The sequence below is a fragment of the Phlebotomus papatasi genome, chromosome 1, assembly GCF_024763615.1.
Source record: "Phlebotomus papatasi isolate M1 chromosome 1, Ppap_2.1, whole genome shotgun sequence".
In the NCBI taxonomy this organism is placed as follows: Eukaryota; Metazoa; Arthropoda; class Insecta; order Diptera; family Psychodidae; genus Phlebotomus; species Phlebotomus papatasi.
In genome coordinates, this window is record NC_077222.1 from 23,030,863 (window position 1) to 23,053,240 (window position 22,378).

Sequence of the window (22,378 nt, forward strand, 5' to 3'; positions counted from 1 at the left end):
ACAAAAAAGTTTTATGATTAATTATAATATTATAGTTAATGGGCATAATGATGCTATTCTAATGAAAACTTAACATGTTATTTTTTTGCACTTTACTGTTCTTATGCGCTTCTACATAATTAACTTTTCTTTAGTTTTGGTTTTTGTCACGACTGTTTGGCTATTTTCGAAGACGACGAGAATTGAGGAAAATAGTCGTGACAAGAACCAACACACAGAAAAGTCGATTGTGCAGAAGCACATGAGAGCAGTCGTGGACTAAAAAATGTATATCCCTTTTACAATTTTCATTGGAATAGCGCCTGCAGTAAAAATTAAATTGTATTTAAAAAAAATAATATTTTTCAAAAGAACAGTAACAGATTGGACAGTGTTTTAATAAAAATGGTCAGTAAAAATAAACTTTGCTAAGAATGTAAATGAAATGGAAATCACAAATTTATAAATTCCCAAAAATAATGAAATTTTCTTGGAAAAGAAAAATTTAAAAGCTATAAACCATATTAACAATTTTAGTTTGATTAAAAAAAAACTATGGATTACTTTTTACTTTTTTTTATTAACAAAAAATAAATTATTGGATGATTATTTTGAACTATTTTCTGAGAAATACAATTTTTTACTGAGCAACATAATCCGAGTGTTCGGAGTTAAAATTTCTCCAATAGAAAAGATATTAAAGTATCGATTTCAAAAGTCAAAAAGGACATTTTTGCTTCTCGTTTCGTCCACCTGGTGGCTAAAGTTTTTTTTGTTCGAATATCATGGAATCTTAAGTGTCGACATGTGTCAGTCTTCACTTTGTTGGGAGAAAATAGCAAAGCAATGACCCTCGTATTATTTATGCCTCATTATAATTCCTTGAATAATCACTGAGTAACACTTTTAATTCCTTCGTACTGTGATATTCCATTAATGTTCACAACTTTGTGCGAAAATGTAATTTGAAAATTCGAAATTGAGTTTGCTATTTATCTTTTAGCAGAGACACTTCTGAACCTTTTGTAATCTTATATTTTCCAGTTTACCGAGAGTAACATAAATCTTCATCTACTCATTTCGCTCACTCGTATATGCAAAATCGAAAATATACGTTTTTTAAAACAAAATTAATTGTGCATTGGCCATTTTTTATCCAGTTGTTTCTTTTGAATATAATAAGGAATAAAACATGCCAGCTTTCACAACACAGGGAATAAAATTAATAAACCATGAGCTACTTGCATTAATTGTGTATCATTAATTTTCTATAGGGTCTTTAACATTACTCCAACATTCTCCACCTCCATACGATAGCCATATTGGTGCAGCCAGAAGCTGCATGATAGTCAGATTATTGCTGTATGGTTGAACATCAAATCAAGTGCCTCAAACTAGCCAATCAATTTCCAACATTTAAACGAGTGAAGGAGTATAAAATATAGAAATAAAAAGCATCTTAGTATAGGGAAATTTCACTATAACATCGCGGCTTCTGATTCAAATCCAATTCAAATTTATGGAAATCGAAAATTCCAACTACCAGTGGCACGACCATTTCATCTCATAAAAAAAAGTAGATCCCCACCGGTCTTTGCCGCAGAGAGACAAACATGAATTGCTGATGGAAGCCCAAAAGCAATACCAACATAGCAATTCCATAATATAACAACAACAAGTCCCATAAAAGGCCAAGAAGTGGAATCCACACATGTCAAATGGGAAATGCAAAATGTCTGCGAAAGGAGCCTCATATACAAGTAGCTAATTCACGATCATAAGGTTTAATCATCGAGTTGAGGGCAAGGCAGAGAGCCAAACATTAAAATTAAATGGTAAAAATTCTTCAGGGCGTTCCAAACCATAGCAATTTGAATGTTGGGACGCGAGGGAAAGAGAGATGATTCCCCCAAAAAATATAACTATATAGCCCTCTATCTTTCTGTTCCCCATGGTCAATTATATACCTCACAGGAACATCTTGAAGAAAAACACGAGCGACAAATTATTGTAATGTGATTGGATGAGAATCACAAAAATGGCATTACGTTTTATTGCTCGAACTTTAAAGAAAAAGAGCAACATATAGAAAATTATTCGACTTAGCGCTACTGATATATAAATTCATAACTTGCAATTGTTTTTGAACATTATACAGTTTTGAAGGATGCACAATCGTTGCTACGCTGTGAAAAAAAGAGGGTGCGATTAACTTTTTTTCCTAAGAACTTTAACACTTTTTAGGTGTAAAAATATATCAACATTTTTTATGTTAAATTTACACCTTTTTAAGGGTAAAATTAACATGAAAAGGGTAACTTTAACCCCTAATACACCTAAAAAGGGTAATATTTACACCGATTTTGGATCAATTCTGCAGGGTATAATTAACATTTCCGGAATGTTATTTTAACTTTTTCGGATTTCTCTCAAAGACCCAAGTGTCCCGGGTTCGAATCCCCTTTAGGTAACCAGGAATTTTTCTGGCGTTAAAGGTGTTCGAATTGCATCCAGTGAGCTTCACTGCACTTGATTCCACGGGGCATGGGACTGACAAGCTCATTCATGTATAAGAAAAAATAATAATGGATATCCCGAACTCCCCTTATGGAAAGGCCTAGTTCCTCTATGGAACGATGTGCCACCATTATTATTATTATTAATATTATTATCAATCGTTGTTAGATCCACTGTTACGCTTCTGTTCAGGAATATAGAAGCCAATATAGAAATAGAAACCCGGGAATTTCGATGGACCCCCCAGGAAACCAAAATACAAAATTAAAGAATTTAATCTTTTCAAAAAACGATAAGCAAACCAGTTTGAAATAAGTTGCAACAGGTCGAATCCCAGCGAGCACCGAAAACTAACCGATTTCAATTCGACTGAAAACTTATGTATTTTCAGCTGAATTCTGCTAACCCTACAACGACCCCCGCGTGGGAGTACTACTTCCATACATTTGGTTCACACTTTTTGTTCGAGAACTGCTGATCAGTTAGTATATTTTGCTATTGTTTGTTGAAGATGTATAGATCATTCGAATAATCAAAATGGTGATAACGAACGGTTACCTGAAAAATTATACATAAATTCACCGAGTTCCTAAACGTTCTCTGTGCGACCCTCGGATTCGCGGTTGGATCCACACATTTTATTTGAACACTCGAACTCGAAGATAGATATACTTTAAAATAGATTCTGTTTCAGTAATACGGTTTCCAATACGAGATACCCGAATTCCGAAATCCTGAAATCTCAGGATCTTATCTAGGATTTTTGGGATCCTAAGATATACTGTATCGGGACCTTGAGTTCCGGATTTTCGAACTTCTGTCTATTAACGAATCGTATTGCAATCGAATTATGTAAACACAATCGAATTCAGAGATTAAATGATTTGAGATATCTACTGCGAAGCTTTGGTGACCCTTCGATGTGTGTAACCATTGACGATCAGTAGTATATTAATTTTCCCACGTCCCAGAGAACGATTTTTTTAATCATTTTGAATAAATTATTGGGAAACTTTTGAACCCCCCCCCCCCCCAGCCCAAAATAAATTACCCGATTGAAAATGGTTTCTAGTAAAATAATCCGGTTGTTAAGTTAAATATTTTTGATTTTTTATTATTGAATTTTCGTCTCAAATTTTTAAATAACAAGCAATTTTTTTGGTTTTTCAAAATCTAATTAATCACTCTCAAAGTCCAATCTTAAGTCCAAATTTTCTACAAAAAGACTTGACCAATAAGAATTAGAAGAAGTTAAGCCACATGGCCAAGCTTTATACGCTGGACACACTTATGACCTAAGCCGAGAGACGAATTAATTGATAACAATTATTCGACTACATTCCCATCAGTTTCCCAGTAGGTCGTCTGTTGACTTTATCCATAAGTCCATCTTGGGGTTTAGGTCTGAAACTCGTATAAGATAAAACGGGTCCCGGTTAAAATCCCGAAAACTAAAATTCCGAAAGCCAAAATCCCGAACGCCAAAATCCCGAAAGTCAAAATCCCGAATAGGCCAAAATCCCGAATTCTTAAGTGTCATAGCTACTCCCACGATTGCACCCGCGCTTGCTGGAGGCAAAAGGAAATTATTCTGAACATTTTCCTCCATATAATTTTATCCCTTTTACGATTTTGAACATTCGGGATTTGGCTTTCGGGATTTAGGCCTTTTCGGGATTTTGGCGTTCGGAATATTGGCGTTCGGAATTTTTGCTTTCGGGATTTTGGCTTTCCTGATTTTTGCTGCCATCGGATAAAACATATGAGAGATACAACGTGTCCAAAGATTAGCATCTGTAGTTGTCCTAATGATTAAGCGATATTGTCAATTTCAAATGTAAGCGATTGAAGCCTGATCTAAAGAATTAGGCTAAAGTCAAAACCTCAAAACCCATTTTAGGACATTTGATTTAGTCCAAAAAAAGTCGAACCTTCTGCGAAATCTCTTGCACTTCATCACCCCTTTTTATATTCTTCCATCTCGCGCGTAAATTCTATTCGACCATCATTCCATTGGTATGACCACCAGAAATACCGCACTAAATGCAGACAAAATACAATAATTGTGGATGAAAAAGAGAGGCACGAAGGCATGGAAAAAAAGTGCCAAAGAGAAGAAATAAACGTGTGAGAGACAGGGACAAACAAAGAGAAGTCCATCAAAGTGAAAGAGAATAAACGATTCAATATGGTTATATGGTGAGTTAATGTTGTTTCTCTTATTACATGTTTTTATGCCATTTTATATTTGCATATTAAAGACAAAACGTGCGGCAAATGCACTTCTCACTCAAATCTCCCATTCACCTCCCTTGTCCCCCCCCAAACCCCCAACACCCTGAATCCTTCTCTTACCCTCAAACCTAAACATCGCACCACATATTCACCATTATACATAATATTTTTCTTCAAATTCTGACCGCGCGCATAAAGCTTTAATTTTTCAATATAATTTATTCAATAGTTTACTGCCTTATAAATTATTGGTGTTTTATTTCGCATTTGAGTGCCACCACAGAACCAAAACGACACATCGTGCACCCAACGCAAGTTATTATATACCTCAATTCACATCTTCAAGTGCACACACGACTCATGTTGCCCATAGTGAAACCATATTCTTTTTCCAACATTTCAAATTTTATATATATAATACAACTTTAACCATGTTACACTGTGCCCATATAAATTCTCTTCCCATAACTTCATTTCCGACCATCTCATACCACAGAAAATGCAATTTTTCTCACCCTTCAATACAGATGAAAGAAAATCCATAAATATTGTAGTATTTCTCAAATAGCAATTATGCGACATTTTTTTTTAAAGATATTAAAACAGAAAACATTTTAATAGCACATTCATATTAGTTCATTTCTAGCCAATAATTATAATTATCGTATACCCCTTAATTTCTTCTCGATATTGTCGTTTTGCGCATAAAGAAAATGTCACGTTCGCTTTGAAATTAATTTTTCCATGTAATTCTTCCATAACATAACAGAAGCGAACTAGGAAATACTATAACATAGTAACCAAATTGGAAATAAAGATATATTTTTATTTGTTTACGTTTAATTTAGAGTTATTCTGTACAGTTTTGTGCGATTTTAGCGCCATTAATAAATGAAAGAACTTTATAAAATGTAAAAAGTTACAGGGCCTGTGATAACACTTCAGGATTCTTTCAAAATTAACATAAAAATACAATACATATCATACCCGTTAGTCCATTATTAGAGACATATTCGAAAATTATTCAATGGATAATTAGAAATCAATATGTTGGGAAAATCGATAACCAATGAGCGAAATTGTGACTTAGTACATGTAATTTATTTTAGATAGAGGAACCATTCAATGCCATGGTCCATTTGCCGCTACTCCTAATAAATTCGATCGAATCATTTCAATTCATTAAAAGGGATCTTGGTCAAAATCCCGAATGCCAAAATTCCGAAAGCCAATATCTCAAACGCCAAAATCCGGAATGTGTCGAAATCGAAATCTTAAAAAGTCAAAATCCCTAAAGCAAAAACACAGTAATGCCGGATTCAGACTAGAGGTTTAGCCCAGTTCCCGAAGGTCTCAAAAATTTTAAAAACAAGCAATTTGATTGATTTTTCAAAATCTAATGAATCATTTACCCTTAATATTCAATTCTAAATAACAATTTCCTAAAAAAAAACGATGCCTGATGTAGAATTAGAGGAGTTAAGCCAGATGGCTAAGCCTTAGATCTGAAGCCCGTATAAGAGTCAAAATCCTAAAAACAAAGTCCCGAAAGCTAAAATCCCGAAAGCCAAAACCCCGAACACCAAAATCCTGGAAGCCAAAATCCCAAATGAGTCACAATCGATATCTTAAAAAGTCAAAAACCAATAAAACAAAAATACAGTAAGAGTCAAAATCCTAAAAGCAAAATCCCGAAAGCTAAAATTCCGAAAGCCAAAGTCCCGAACACCAGAATCCTGGAAGTTAAAATCCCAAATGAGTCAAAATCGATATCTTGAAAAGTCAAAGTCCCAAATGGGCTAAAATTCGGAAAATCCAAAGTCCCGAACGCCAAAATCCTGAAAGCCAAAATTCCAAAAGCAAAATTCCAAAAGCTAAAATACCGAAAACCAAAATCCCGGACGCCAAAATCCTGGGAGCCAAAAACCTCAAATGGGTTAAAATTTACATTCTGAAAAGTCAAGATCCCGAACATTAAAATACCGAAAGAAAAACCCCGGAAGCCAAACTCCTTAACGCCAAAATTTCGAATTCTTAAAAGTGCCATAATTACTTCCATAATTGCATCCGAGCTTTGCTTGATCCAAAGAGAAATTTTCTGTATTTTGAGAAATCATTCCACACGTTATGTTCCATATAATTTCGTTCCTTTCGGGATTTTAACTCGTTCGAAATTTTGGTTTTCGGGATCTTGATTTTCTGAATTTCGACTGCCACTGCTTTAGGCATGCAATATAAAACACTAATCAAATATTACGATTTTTAAGTGTTAAAGTTCCAAAATATTGAAAAGATACATAAATTTATCAGGTGTGGGTTTAAATGGTACACCCACCCTAATTAATTTTTGTATAAACCCTTAACGTTAATAACACTATGCAACACGGTTTTTGTCTCAGAGGTCCCACATGGTACGTTTGATAGAGTCGAGTCTCCTGATCAATAATATGGTTTTGGTTTTTCTCCTATACGTCACAATTTTTTTTTAATAATAGTTTAATATTTTTTCTGCTTTGCCTTACATTATCCGTTCTATCTCAGGTACTGGTGGACGGAACTTAAAAAATGTGGGTCCGTTGGAAAGGTCATTAGTTGTGCTTCAACTTTGCTAATAACAAAAAACTTTGTAAAACCACTCTTTCATGGTGTAAAATTAGAGTTTCTCTAAAAATTACCAAAATAGTGGTCTTAAAATGAGGTTTTAAAAATTTGTATAAAATAAAATAAACAAAATATTAAAAATCCATTGACACCAGACGATAGGCACCACTTAGGACTACAATTTTGCTTATCTAAGACATCGCGCTCCGATCACTCTAAATGTCTCATTTGTTGGTTTTTGTCATTTTCCAAAAATATAAAATCCCTAATTTCAGCAAATTTCTCAGAGATTAAGTAAGAAATATCTTTTTTATTCCTTAATACTTTTTAACATTATTTCTATTTATTTCTATCCATCCATTTATTTTAATTCTAGTGCAGTTTAATTTCAATATATTCTCGTATAACACTGCACTAATTTCATTTTCCCGCCGTACATAAAATGCTAGAAGTACAGTTGATTAAAAAAACTTGATACTCTTTTAATACTTTCTGGAAGAGGTAATTACTAGAAAAGTAAGTTCAAAAATTCTAAAGAAGTATGATCTAAGGTCATTCATATATACATATGCGACATTTTCGCTGATGTATTTTCTACACATAACAAAGATTGTACTCTAAAGGGAGTTAAGGGGCTCCTTCTTGTGGCTGAGGGGTGCTTGGAGATGTGAATAAAAATCACGTTGATGATCTTCCGATAGAGTTGAAGAAGAATCTCAACATTTATGTATGTTTACATTATGCTTCAAAATAATTTTTCAAAAATCTCTGAGAAATTTGCTGAAATTAGGGATTTTATATTTTTGGAAAATGACAAAAACCAACAAATGAAGCATTTAGAGTGATCGGAGCGCGATGTCTTAGATAAGCAAAATTGTAGTCCTAAGTGGTGCCTATCGTCTGGTGTCAATGGATTTTTAATATTTTGTTTATTTTATTTTATACAAATTTTTAAAACCTCATTTTAAGACCACTATTTTGGTAATTTTTAGAGAAACTCTAATTTTACACCATGAAAGAGTGGTTTTACAAAGTTTTTTGTTATTAGCAAAGTTGAAGCACAACTAATGACCTTTCCAACGGACCCACATTTTTTAAGTTCCGTCCACCAGTACTTGAGATAGAACGGATAATTTAAGGCAAAGCAGAAAAAATATTAAACTATTATTAAAAAAAATTGTGACGTATAGGAGAAAAACCAAAACCATATTCTTGATCAGGGGACTCGACTCTATCAAACGTACCATGTGGGACCTCTGAGACAGAAAAAAGTTGTCAATTTGTTGCATAGTGTAATTTTTCACTAATTTCGCCTTTTTAACGAATTTCTGGAAATAGATTTACAAATACTTCCAAACTGATTATAAAAAAATACGAGTGTACGTTAAAATTTTCACAATGAGTGAAACTTTTGAGTTAATTTATTTTGATTTAGATACAAAAAACAGGACTTGTCCCACAAAAATTGATTGAAATAGACTTAGCATTTAACCCTTATAATTTTTTTTTCCTAACAACAATTATTTCTTTGAAGCAATTTTTCCTAAATCTATCAAAAACTGGAAAGCAATATTCCTTTAAATTCATAATGCCATAATTCTAGCCACAAATTTACTTTCAGTTGAACGGATTTATTTTAATTTTATTCTACTTTTCTTTAGTTCTCTCTATGTCTTTTTTTTCCCTCAGAGCAAATGAATTAAAACGGGAATAAATTTTAAAAGTTGTTCCTCATTATTGTTCTGTCTTATTTTTTATTTTCCATTTTTTGTTTCTTCGTCTAATTTATGATTAAAGTTGTATGCGATAGATGCGAATGGGTTAAGTGTCCGGCTTTTCAAATTTTATCCTGAATTTTGTGGAAATAGTATTGCTTTCTTTTCGATCTATAATAGGTTCCTCATAAGCACTAAGACGCCGATGGACCTTGGTTTTGCTTTTTGCTATCTAATCAAAACCTTTGTAAACTATATTTTACGACCTGAGTAAAAGTTCAGAAAAATAAAGTAAAATGAAATTAAATTTAATTAAAAATTCAAGATGGCAATTTTTTTAGGTCATAGGTATGTTTGGATGAAGTGTTCATCTGGACGATCTGGATAAGAGCTTGCGCGCAAACGCTGAATTTATGGCGCAAAAGTCGAAAAAAATATTGTGCACGCAGCAAGATTTCTCCGTGCACAGGGCTCTCATCTGGACTACCTCCAAAACATATTCAAAAATAAAAGAAATCTAAGGAGACGTTTTCGAAATAAACCAAAAACATGGTTTTGGAGGAGATGGACTAGGATGAAGGGAAAATATAAATCATAATAATGTTCCTTGGGTCGACTTAAAGGAGGCCCCCGAAGACCGGACCGGAGCTTCGCATCTCTTACCGTCCGGCCTCTAATTGACTTACAAGTTTATGGACAGAAGAATGAATATTTAAAAAAAAAAAACGGTCATTTACGGATACTTAACCGATTTATTACCGATTGCGATCGATGCAATCGGGTTGGAAATTTCAAGACTTTTCCAAAAAATCCAAATTTAACTAAATCGTTTGCAAAATAGGCCCTCTAAAGTTTTCAAAAATTCAAAGCAGCGATTTTTTCAGGTCATAGGCGAATTTCGACGAAATGTTCATCTGGACTACCTTCAAAATATATCCAAAAATAAAAGAAATTGTAGGAGTTGTTTTTGAAAATTAACTATTTTTTTACAGGTATTTTTACCAAGAATATTTCAAAAATAATATTAAAATATTTAAATTATAATAAACCTTATCTTTCTCAGCGATATATTTTGGCAAGTAGTCGTAAGACCAGAAGTTTATAAAATTTTCCTAAAGTTTCGTATTTACTAAGGACGATTGATCTATTAAATTTTGAAAAGTTCCTCCAATTGTTTGTTATTTAAGAATTAATTTCTAAATATTATAACAAACAATTACTGTAATTTGTTAAAGACTAAAAAATTAATATTGCCATTAGTTTACAATTTTTAAGAAGTTGGAAAATAAAGCCATATTGCTAAACTATGGGTTTTAGAGATCTTTTTAGAATTTAGGAGATATCAAATTACTGCAAAATACATTAAATCACACTGTTGAGACATTATTCATGGGAGGAAATAATATTCCACCAACTGGCAGTCAACTTCTTGAGGATTCAGTGTCACAAAGCATAAAATCAAATTGAAATGTAAAACGCGAAACACCTGTATTTTCTGCACTACTTGCACAATTGTCACATGAAACATTTGCTAATTTGTCTCTCTCCCCCTACTCAAAGTTTCTTAAACATTCACTCCGACACTGATTCCAATTTGTACAACTTCTTAAAACTGTTTACATTAACTTTGTGCTCGTGTGTACTTGGAATTAAGCACTGAATTACTTTTTTTTTGTGTTGTTGTACACCAATAAATTACAATATTCCAATAATATTCAAAGTTGATCACTTACTGTGTTCTAAGTGTGAATGCAGCACTCGTGATACTTGAGGGTAAATGGAGCCCCTTGATGATTTCTTGCCACAGCTTCTTGTTGATCACATCCACTAGACCACCACGTGCGATAACTAAGTTGTACAATTCATAGAGATCCAGTACAGATTTTGCCATAATCGGCAAACGATTGATGGGTGTTCCTGCAAAACAAAATAATAATAAATAATTAACACAACAAATTAATTGAAATAGAAACATTGAGAGATCATTAGGAATTATATAGGATCAAATTTATCACATTTCTCTCTCTCCTTTTACTCCATTCTTCAATTCCCATTGCAGATAGAGGAATCGTTGATGTTCGAAAGAATATATATATAAAAAAAACCTTAAGACATGGTGTGAGTTGAGACGATAGAACTGTGACGCACATAAAAATTTATTTTCAATCCACAGTCATTAGTGAGACATAAAAATGCGCGTTGTTGAGTGTGAATGGCTCATATAATTAAAGAAAAGTCACGTATTAAATTAATAGTAACGCCTCAATATTACCACATACAATGTTAGATATCAAAAAATTATTAATAAGCCGTTGAGAGCTCAAAATAATATTTTGTTGAAAACATTCTCACCGTTTAAGAAAAAACAACAACACCGTGTGGTAGAAAATATCTGAGGAATTTATCATTTCCGGAAAATATCTCAAACATCATCCCAAACACAAAATTTTCAATATCAAACTCTTTGAGAGAAACTTTGTCGCTATGGCAAAAGAAAATAGTCAACAATTTTGTGAAAGACTAAGAAGAAAAAACAAACTCTCTTCTCTGAATATTTTAGCTCTTGGATGAAAATTTTCCTGCATCACGAACAAAAGAGAAAGAGAAAGAGAGTGAAATGGATGAAGTGAAGATGCTTTGGAATATGACACATATGTCTTTCGTGATTATTGTTCTTCACGCGCGCCAAGCAAATTTATGCTTTCGCTCCGCAACATGTCACAAACCATATTTTAATGTACTTCCAAGACATAGGGGGGCAACAACTAATGCAATTCTTGCATTGGATGCATTTTCTTGGAAGTATATTATCCATATTATCTTAATTTTCAAGTTGAAAATCGAAAGATAAAGATTTTCCTAACGTATTGTACGGCTGCATGACTAACTAACAGCCTAAGGACTGCATTATGGATATTTCAGATAGAAAAATGCAAAAATAAAACAAATAAACTCGAATCAGTTACTACATCTCCAAAGTTTTCACAAAAAAGTGATCTTATAACAAATCAATTTAAAAAAATATATCTTTGAAAATTTTTAGTAGATGCATGTACTATAAATCATGGAAAAAATATCAAGTGAGGAATAAGTAAAAACTGTTAGTCAATGCTAGGGGCAGATTATTCACAAAAGTGATAATTTTCAGATAGGGTTCCGGCATTACAGGACAAGGGTACTAATTTCGCCCAGCTTGCAATTTCGGCCACTTCTTGTGTTCCTCGAATTTCCATGATTTTTTTTGTTTTGCATACATTAGAGTCTAGAGATTATACATACAAGAAAAAATGTCGCTTCTGCAAACGAGATGAATTTGAAAAAGACTTGAAAAATTCCGGAAGGGCATGGAACTATGAGAATCCAGATGGCCGAAATATCACTCATATCTATGTTTATATTTTTATTCATTATAAGGTGTATTAAGAATAATTTTAGAGAAAACAAAAAGGATAAACAATCTACAAAGTTCCAAGCAACATTCCTTAAAAAGAAGTATCAATAAAACATCCATTTCTATATTAAAAATATTACATGTCAAACTTAAGACTTTAACGCGTGCATGCAACTATGCCGAAATTTAGTACAGGGGCCCTATAACAATCTTCATAAGTCTCCTTCTTGTGCCCTTATTAAGGGTGAGAGGAATAGGGAGAAGCTGTAATATCGTTTTTGTAATAATCATGAAAGGTAAGGCTCAAAATGTTTCAGCATTTCCTGAATTTACTTATTTACTTAATTATTAATAATAACAATGCTTTCGAGCTGGTGCTCTTGAAAGCAAAAAAAGATACAAGTATTAAGATATAAAGATTTATCAGAAAGCAATGCTTGCGGCCACCGCCGTCTTAGCGTTGGTGATCAAACTCCGGAGCCAAACGTACTAATTTAATTAAAATAATCTATAGAACCTAGAATTTTGTGTAACTTATTATTATAGGAGAATCAGCCTGAGTCTATATGGACTCAAAGGTTAAACTATTAAGTTTTACAGCTGACCGTTTGTTACCTTTTCGTTCTATTAACTCTATGTACTATTATGTAATTCAATTAATATCTCACTTATTAATTTAGAATTTGTATGGGAATCCTAATAAAAATTCATAAATTCGAAAGAAATGAAAAACCTTTCTGTATGGATGGTAATACGGACTTACACCGGTTTAGCCATATGGCTTAATATCTCTAATTTCTTAGAAAGCAATATCTTTAGAAAGACGTTGATTTAAAATTAGATATTAAGGGATAATGATCCATTAAATTTTTAAAAAAAATCACTAAAATTGCTAAAGGAGTAGTGAGTAATCTTTGAATTGTGGCACCCTTGAACTATGGCCTTTACTCCAAATTTTAAATGGAATTAGGGCCTTGCAATTATATAATTTAACTCCACAAATTAATTGTAAAGCTTTATTATATTATGATTTAGCTTAATTTCATTTAAAAATAGCAGAAAACACATTTTCAGATGTGCCCTACTTTCTCTATTATTTAGATTATTTAGGATTTTAAGATCTTCGGGAACTGGACTAAACCTCCAGTCTAAAGGTCACATAAGGTTCCAAAACTTTCAGGATATTGAATTGCGGCGTTGAACACGCATTTTCTACTCCTATAGACCATAATTAAAATCCATGAGCGTTATCACACAAAATTCTGGATGGTTAAGAGGGCAGTGGAGCACCTTTGAATTTTGGCACCTTTGAAATTGGGCATTTTTCTGTTATTTTTAAATGGAACCGAGCCTTATCATAATGTAATTTAGCTTCACAATTGGTTTGTAAATTATATCACGATAAAGTCCTCTTTAATTTAAATATATGAGAAAAAGCCAAATTTCAAAGCTACCCCAATTCAAAGTTGCTCCTCTTCCCCCTACTTTTCGAACATTATGACTAAATTTTCATTTCTCTATTTAGAAAGTGGGAAAGTGTCTAGGATTTCTGTATATTGTACGAGATAATTCGTATTGTCCATGCCTAAATTTCTGGTTATAACAAGACAATCGCCAAAATGAAAAGGCCGAAGTTACCAGTAATCAAATTTGTCTGATTTCATCCATAACTTTCAAGTCTCTTCATAAATCATAAGTCTACCTTATTAATTTTCGCAACAGCTATATTCCCCCTGATTTTCCAAGTTAGACATTTTAAATTATTAAATGTATATCATATCATAAAAATGAATGAGTAATGTAGAGATGTGGATTAACAAAGTATTAACCTCCATATGCTTATTTCTCACGCGAAATCTCTTCAAAGTGAGAAAGATCACTGCCTGTGATACCATTTATCATTGTAAAATGAATGCGATTGACGACTTTCTTCAACTGTCGGAAAAATCACACACCAACCAGTCACATGTTCACTTGTGTAAATTTCACACAATTTTCCTCCCTCCCAGCATGATAGCCCCCCCCCCCCTGATCAGCCCATATCTCCACCATCATTGAGAGTCTGTGTGCATATTTTTAGAAATATACAATCATTAAAATAATGCAATTTCAAGCATCAACACAAACACATGATAAAATACCAAGAAATTTTCTATACACCCCTCCCCCATACCATCTCCCTTGCTGATGATTGGGATTTTCATTATACATAGCAATGAGCAATTGAAGATATTTGTCTCAAAGTGCAAATAAAGCATTAAGTGATGGAGATTAAAATGAGGACATTCGTGTCTATTTACCACGGTATAGGCATGCCCAATGAAGATGTTCAGTGCCGGAAAGTGGAGCAAATCATGTCATGATGATATTTGCACATTAAATTAACCACAGAGATCAATTGTAAGCTTGACGATAAAAAAAGAACTTGCAATTAACTCTCATTCACACTATGTATGAAAAATTTATTCACCAATCATATATCGTTTTCTTTCACTTAAACAAACACCCATAACTCACGCACAATACATCAACGACAAGACAGCAAACAAGAGAATTTAATTTCAAATGAATTATTTTGACCAAACATTGCAATCTATATAAAATCACACTGATCATCACCTTGAAGTGTCTCAACCTCTTTAACATTTTCCTTGGTGAGACAACTATGCAATAAGTCTACAAGACATTTAACAAATTGCATTTTTATTTCGGTCGATTACCATCAGAAACGATGCCCGAATAATTACGCGACTTTTGCTACTCCATCTTAATCAGCAGTGCATTAATCACCTCCATCTACGCCACTCCCTAATGTGCGAATCATGTTAGTTTTCCCTGACGTATCATTGCACCGAGAAATCTACCATTTAATTTCATTACTACACTGAGAAAAATTTCAGTTGTAAAATATAAAAAGATCTTGGGTTTGTTTTTAACACCGTATCTAAACCTTATATCTGGGGCTAATCATCAGATAGAACTAATTCGAAACTACTAAACTAATCAATAACCAAATAAATACGATTATCACCAGATAAAACTAACTACTATTCAATGTTTACTTTAAGTATTTTCTGATTAAAACAAATAATTTTTTTAGCCATGAACAAAACTACTTATCTAATACCCCATATCATTTACTCTCATCCGAGACACCTTTCCTTCGTCTAAGAAGCAAAGAAGTAAAGATCTCTTGATAAAATACAAACAGTATCCAGGCAATTTTCTTTGGTTAATCTCGTGAATTCCATATATAAGAATTAGCTCAATAATTACAAATAGAGCTAAAGGTTTACTCAGGATCTAATGCAGACCTGTGCTCGTTAAAAGTCGTATAATATCGGAAATTTTGTGTTGATAATTTTAATGGTAATTACAGATAGCCATACTGGTAATAACACTAATCCCGCTGATTCACGACGTCATGATAAATATTTTTGCGCAAAAAAGACATAGGGTAAGTGTGCTAAATTCCGGCCAGCTTGCAATTTCGGCCACCTTTTTTGTTCCTCGAATTTCCATGAACTTTTAGATTTTACTTACTCTAGAGATTATACAATGCAAAAGAATAACAAAAAATGTCGCTTCGACGAGCAAAATGATCTGAAAAAGACATTAAAAGAATTCTGGAAGGGCAAGGACTTATGAGAATGAAGATGGCCGAAATAGGCCACCAATGCTATGTCTACATTTTTATTCATTTTAAAACGTATTAAGAATGATTTTAGAGAAAATAATATGATAAACTGTCTGCAAAATTCCAAGGAATACTCCTTATAAAAGAGTAACAAAAATATTCAATGTATTTTAAAAATATTATATTTCAAATTTGAGACTTTGACGCTTGCATGCAACTATGCCGAAATTTGGCACATTTACCCTAACAGACATAAAAACTTATATAGAAAGAAATTGTCTTCTTGATATCTTTGTCGAAAGACGGATAACTGTTCACTATACACCCTTTTACTTGAATTTTGCAGAAATACAAAGAAATTAAATGCAAATATCACTTCAAATGGAAAGTTCTTAAATCGCGCGCAATTTAACTGTGAGAGAGAGATAGAGACACAAATAACTCATTTGACAAACGTCTAGCGGCGCTGCGGTTGCAAATTATCTCTAAAATGCCACAAAATATTTTGTTCTCTATATTAACCTTATTAGCAGGTCGTGACCCTTCTTGTAATAAATACTTTTGCATTCCTTATTAACCAAAATAGTGTTGTACAAAAGGGTTTTTCTCAAACCAATCCTGAATTTTGGGACAACTCAAAAGAATATGAGTCTTCCAGCTCAAAATTTCACAATTAACTCAAATAACTGTATTCAACTAAATTATTAAAAGGGTTTTCTTGTGAAAATGACTTGACTCTAAGGAATTAAACAATTTTCACATTAAAAAACCTCTCATTTTCTTTAGGTGAATTTTCGCGGCATTTCGAAGAATGCCAACAGGCACCACCAAATTCACTTCGGCTTTTCTTTTAGCTCAGGCCTGATCTAATGCGATCTACAGACTTAGGGGTTTAGCCAATTTCCTAATGACCTTCTGTTTCTAAACCATCCTTAATATTTAAAATATTTCCAAAAAAATTCACTAGATAAAAAAGTAAGATCAGTAGGGAAATTCTAGTATAACAATATGACAAAGTCATGTGACAAATTTTCGTTATAAATTCCGAAGCAACACTATATTAAAAGCCAGTTAGTATCGAATTGCATTTGGAAAGACTTCTATGAAGCTTTCTGTAATTGATATGAATCGCATTTCCTAATTGTTTTCTGTAGCGGAATTCTATAGCAATATGACAAAGTCATATGATAAATTTTCGTGATAAATTCCGTAGCATAACTGTATTAAAGGCCAGAGAGCATCGATTTACATTTCCAAAGACTTCTAACAAAGGTTTTCGTAATTGACATGAATATCATTTTCGAATTGTTTTCCTGCTCTTTCCACAGAAAAAATTAAATTAGTCATATGACATTGTCATACTCTTACAGAATTACCCTGAAATACTCTAATTCTCATAGTGATCGTGGAGAACTAAATGAGTATAAACTTTAAGCATTACAGCTCAGAGTAACTTTCAAACGAAGCTGAGACAGTGACAATTTCATTTATTTCCAGTGTTAATCCAACCCTAATTTTTATGCTTCTCCTAAAGCCCCAAGAACTCTTCCTCTAAGTGCACACAAATCTCTTCATCCCATTTCCATCTACAACTCAACCATTGAAGATGGAAAAAAAAAGAAAAATTGAAAATTTATGTAATGAGATGCACTGAACATTTATAATAGTGTAATTGTGCTTTCGTGATGTATTCTCACTTTTATGGAAAATTCACACAAGGTTTTTCATCGTTTGACTGACTGTAAAACATTTTAATTCAATTATTAAGGTGATTATTGAAAGATATAAGATCCAGATTTCCAAGAATTAGTCGCAATTACAGAAATTAATGTTCATGCACAATAATAGCAATTTTCTTTTAGTTTCTCTCTTTCTCTCTCTCTCTTTCTCTCTTCCTCTCTCTTAGTCTTTTGATTTCTTTTCAACATTTCCCCCTCCTTGAACAGCACCCAGACACCTCATTAGATTATATACAGCAATTTGTTAATCGACTTGCAAATATTTTTATTGTTCTAAAGAATTGCACCCATGAACCTATTATTATAGAGTGAAATCACTTCCTCAAGAAGTAAATTCTTTATACACTATCTTGTGCTCGTTATTTTTTATAATTTCCAAGAATCACTGCACGATCAAAAAATTTGATCTGAATATCTAATTATGCGAAAAGTAGAATTTTTAAAAGAACTTTCACAGAAATAGGGATGAAAAGTATTTAGGGCATTTCAACTCTTTTTCAGATTTTCAAGTTTCAAATTTAGGTTTATAAATATTCTGATTTCTTAAGTCTTCTGGTTCAATCTCTAATCCTTTAAGTGACTGGATACGATAAAAATAGTCCATTTATAAAGATAATTTGCAGATTTACTTTTCTCTGTTATCAAAATTACCCTAATGGTGCTATTTCATTAAAGAAATAAAATAAAAAATGGACTATAATACTTTAGTACAGGATTGTTCTAAACTTATATAGCATATTTTTATACATTCTGCATAAAATTATGAATTCCAAGACAGAAAAAATAAAAAAATAGAAAACCAAAGAATTGATTATGAGGAGTTTAAGACAGAGTACCGCAGAATAACTTTTGTTTGTAAACATGTTTTCAACATTTTTTATGAGAGTGAGCGAGATCGCACTAGACATAGATGTCATTCACATTCACTGAAATGTCTAAAATATGTTCCTAAACAAATTTTTGCGCGCTTGGCATTATGGCCAACACACGACAATTTTTGTTTGGTATGTATTTGACATTTCAGTGGAAGTGAATGAAATGTAGTACAGTAATAATAATAATAATAATACTAATAATGGTGGCACAACATTCCATGAAGGAACTAGGCCTTCCCACAAAGGGAGTTTGGGACATCCATTATTATTTTTTCTTATGCAGGGACGGGTTTGTCAAACCCATGCCACGTGGAATCAAGTGCAGTTAAGCTCACTGAATGCAATCCGAACACCTTTAATGACAGAAAAATTCCTGGTGAACTAAAGGGTATTCGAACCCGGGACACTTGCATCATAGAACGAGTGCTCTACCACTTAACCCATTGAGTCGATTTAGTACTTGACTGTACTAAAATTCTAAATCTTGTTCTAATTTTCTTCAGTATTTTAGGAAGTTTCTTAAGCATGTTTATAAAACGCAAATTCTAGAGTCAGTGAAGATTTGTTATTTTTATATCCTTCGCTGATTATTTTATTACTAAACTAAATTAGTACTAAACATTCAGGGGCGGGAATGTACAACGATTTATTATTCATATCTTTTCATCCTTTTTATAGTTATGATGACAGCCGTCATATCTCAATTGAAATCCCTCATTCTTTTTTATGTGTACCAAAATGTACTAAATTTTAAATAACTTCTAAATAAATGAAATGTGCTACATTTCTAAATCCAGAACTAATTTTCGTCAGTCTTATAGGCAGTTTCATAAGCCTATATAAAAAGTACAAGCGACAAGTTACAAAATCAGTGATCATATGCTTTTTTTTAAACTTCTTTTGCCCATTAATTTAGTACTAAACTAAATAGTGTACTAAATATTCAAAAGTGGGCGTGCCTAGCGATAAGCTTTTTTTATTTTTTCATAGTTATGATAACAGCCGTAACATCTCAATTTAAACGGTGCTTTTTTTTATTTATGTGTACTAAAATGTACTAAATGTTAAATGTCAAACTTTTAGTATAAATAAAGTGAAAGATAAAAAACTACAGATAAGAATAGATCTTTCTGCACATTTTTGTACTACAATAACCTTTTATATTACATGTACAGTAGACTCTCGCAAATTCGGCTTTTTTAAGATCGGGCTACTTTTTAATTCGGGCAGCGGTTACATTTGAAAAAAACTTTGTTGTCATTTTCCAAGTTTGATTATGATTATCAAATGAATCAAATTTGCTCAAATTTGGCATGGTTTGTCTTAGTTTTAATGTGATTTTGCATTATTGAGGGATTTTCATGCAGTTTACGTTATATATGAGTGTGTAAACTCAATATCTATATGCACATGAATAAAAAATCGTTGCATTTCAAAAAATTTGTCGCCCAAATTTCTGTCTAATTCGGCTGACATTTCGGTCCCATATGCCCGAATTTGAAGGAGTCTACTGTATCATTAAATTAAATTAAATCAATATTAAAGTTCATAACAATTAAGGATAAACACTCCGCTTTTCAAAAATTCAGATGAAGCATCGAATTGTGCAACAGAAATTCGGTTATTTTTGCTCATGTAGGTTGATAAAATCAATGTTTATTGATTGTTGTTTGCAAATATGACAGAAATGTTGCAAAATATTTCATCGCAAAAGTTTCTCACGTCAAAACATGCAAACTTTTTGACGAAAATGAGGTGATATTTTTGTAATTTATACTCCCTGAGGAGAAAAAAATAGGTGGAAAAAGCATTTGGGAGAAAGGAAGGAAAATATTTTTGTGAATTTTGAAGGATTTTCCGATATTGAATTCACCAATTATTTTTTAAACTATATACACATACGCATTAACAAACTGAAGGAAAAAAAGGCGCATCAAAGGAATTTTTTTTCAGTGGTGAAAATCTAAACAAAAAATTTGTTTCTAATTTCCTTGTATATCATTCCATCTCATCTTCTCCAATCTTATTTTAATTTATCAGTTTCCCGCCATCCAAACATTCTTTTTCTTTTCCTTGTCTATGGGGGGAAAATGGGAGAAATGAAGAGCATCTCTCCCGCCAAAGCTATTAAGAAGCTTGAGCTTTTTCATGCCAATGATTTCTTCAGCTTGGAATGTGTACAGTGTTGTGTATCAAAGTTTGATAGTTTTTTAATGTGATTTATAGCAAAAATCAATCAAATTTATGATTTTTCTCCCAGAGAGGTGTTTGTAGTCGTAATTTTAATCTCTTCTCTCCTCTATAGCTCACTAACTCATGCCTTTTATACCAATGCGATTTGATGTCTGTACGATTGCTGCTTCTGCTTCTTGATGGCTTTGGCTGAGGAGATTTGATGGCTGTTGAATTGAATACAGTGCGGACGATGAGGCGATGATTGAACTGAAAAATAACATCCCGCGCACATCGTCGATCAACAAAAGCAAAAAAAAAGGCACATAGAGACATTAGAATAAATTGTAGGTCATACTTGAAAATTTCTTTATGGCTCTTTGAACATCAATATAGGTAACAAAAGACTCAATCTTCCGTGCTCAGGAAGAAAGATGATTAGTCAAAATAGGCAAAAAGATCAAGAAATGCTTCTTCTATTAGCAATAAATTTTAACTTTTGTATTCCGGGAAGAAGAAGCAAATGCTATAAGCATCCTCCTTTCAAAAGGATTAATGCTATCAAAATATCTAATGTGAGAAAACATCCAAATTTTCGCCCGCGGTGATAATAGTCTCTCACTCTTTTGCTGTTTTTCCTATCATTCCTCCTGCAATTTCATAATGTGTTTATGTCGAATTCTCTTTTCTCATATCACTCTCCTAAAGGTTTTAAACTAACACATAGTTTATACATCAAGGCATTATACTATTTTTCTTCCTATGTAGTATAATTGCATTTGAAGTCATTTATTGTTGTTTACGCCCATACATGATGTTTTTTTTTGTGTCAGTGTCTTAGGAGAGAAAGATGCCTCATCTTGTTTGATGTGAATTCCTTGGATGGATAGGTATAGTTAGGGAGAAAGATGAGATCGCCTATCCATTTAAATACTTTTTTGAGAGGGAGAGAGAGTTGGAGAATTATGGATTATGAATTTGCATGGTATAGTAGAAATTAGTATCGTTTTGAAATTCAACAATTAGCTACATTGCAAAAAGCATCTGATACCTTATGTCTTGTTAACTTTAAGAATCACAAGTTCATAAAAAAAACATGTTAATCAATAATATTGACTTTCCCCGGCAGCCTTATTGAAAGGATTTGCTTTTTAATGGTTGGTTGATATTGCTGTTATTTTTTTTCTAATTTTGAATATAACTGAATAAAAGTTTTTTATTCAGTTCAAAAATTTTAATCAGTTTACAATGTATCGTGAAAATCATTCCTTCGTACGATTTAATCTTTTGTTTCGGATGGGATTCGAACTCACAACAGTGACAGTCGAGCTAGGTCTCACCGCTCAAAAGATAAACTTTTATCAATTACACCACGATAACCCCTCCTTCATGCGCTCAAAGAAACCATTTAGAGAAAAATCGGTAATGCGTAATGCACATTGTGCAATAAATTTTGTTTTATAAACATGTTTTCGTAATTACCTATGAGAGTGAGCGAGATGACTAGATTTGAATGT

The 22,378-nt window shown here is 32.7% G+C and overlaps 1 protein-coding gene across 7 annotated transcripts in view; it reads right to left on the reverse strand.

Moving 5' to 3' along the window:
- LOC129798263 (protein dead ringer) overlaps window positions 1–22,378 on the reverse strand; it is a 229,587-nt gene that overhangs the window by 24,926 nt on the left and 182,283 nt on the right. For all 7 annotated transcript variants that reach the window (XM_055841309.1, XM_055841306.1, XM_055841307.1 and 4 more), the window contains one exon: window positions 10,781–10,964. In XM_055841309.1, coding sequence (XP_055697284.1) covers window positions 10,781–10,964 — 184 coding nt within the window. The remainder of the gene's footprint in view (window positions 1–10,780; window positions 10,965–22,378) is intronic.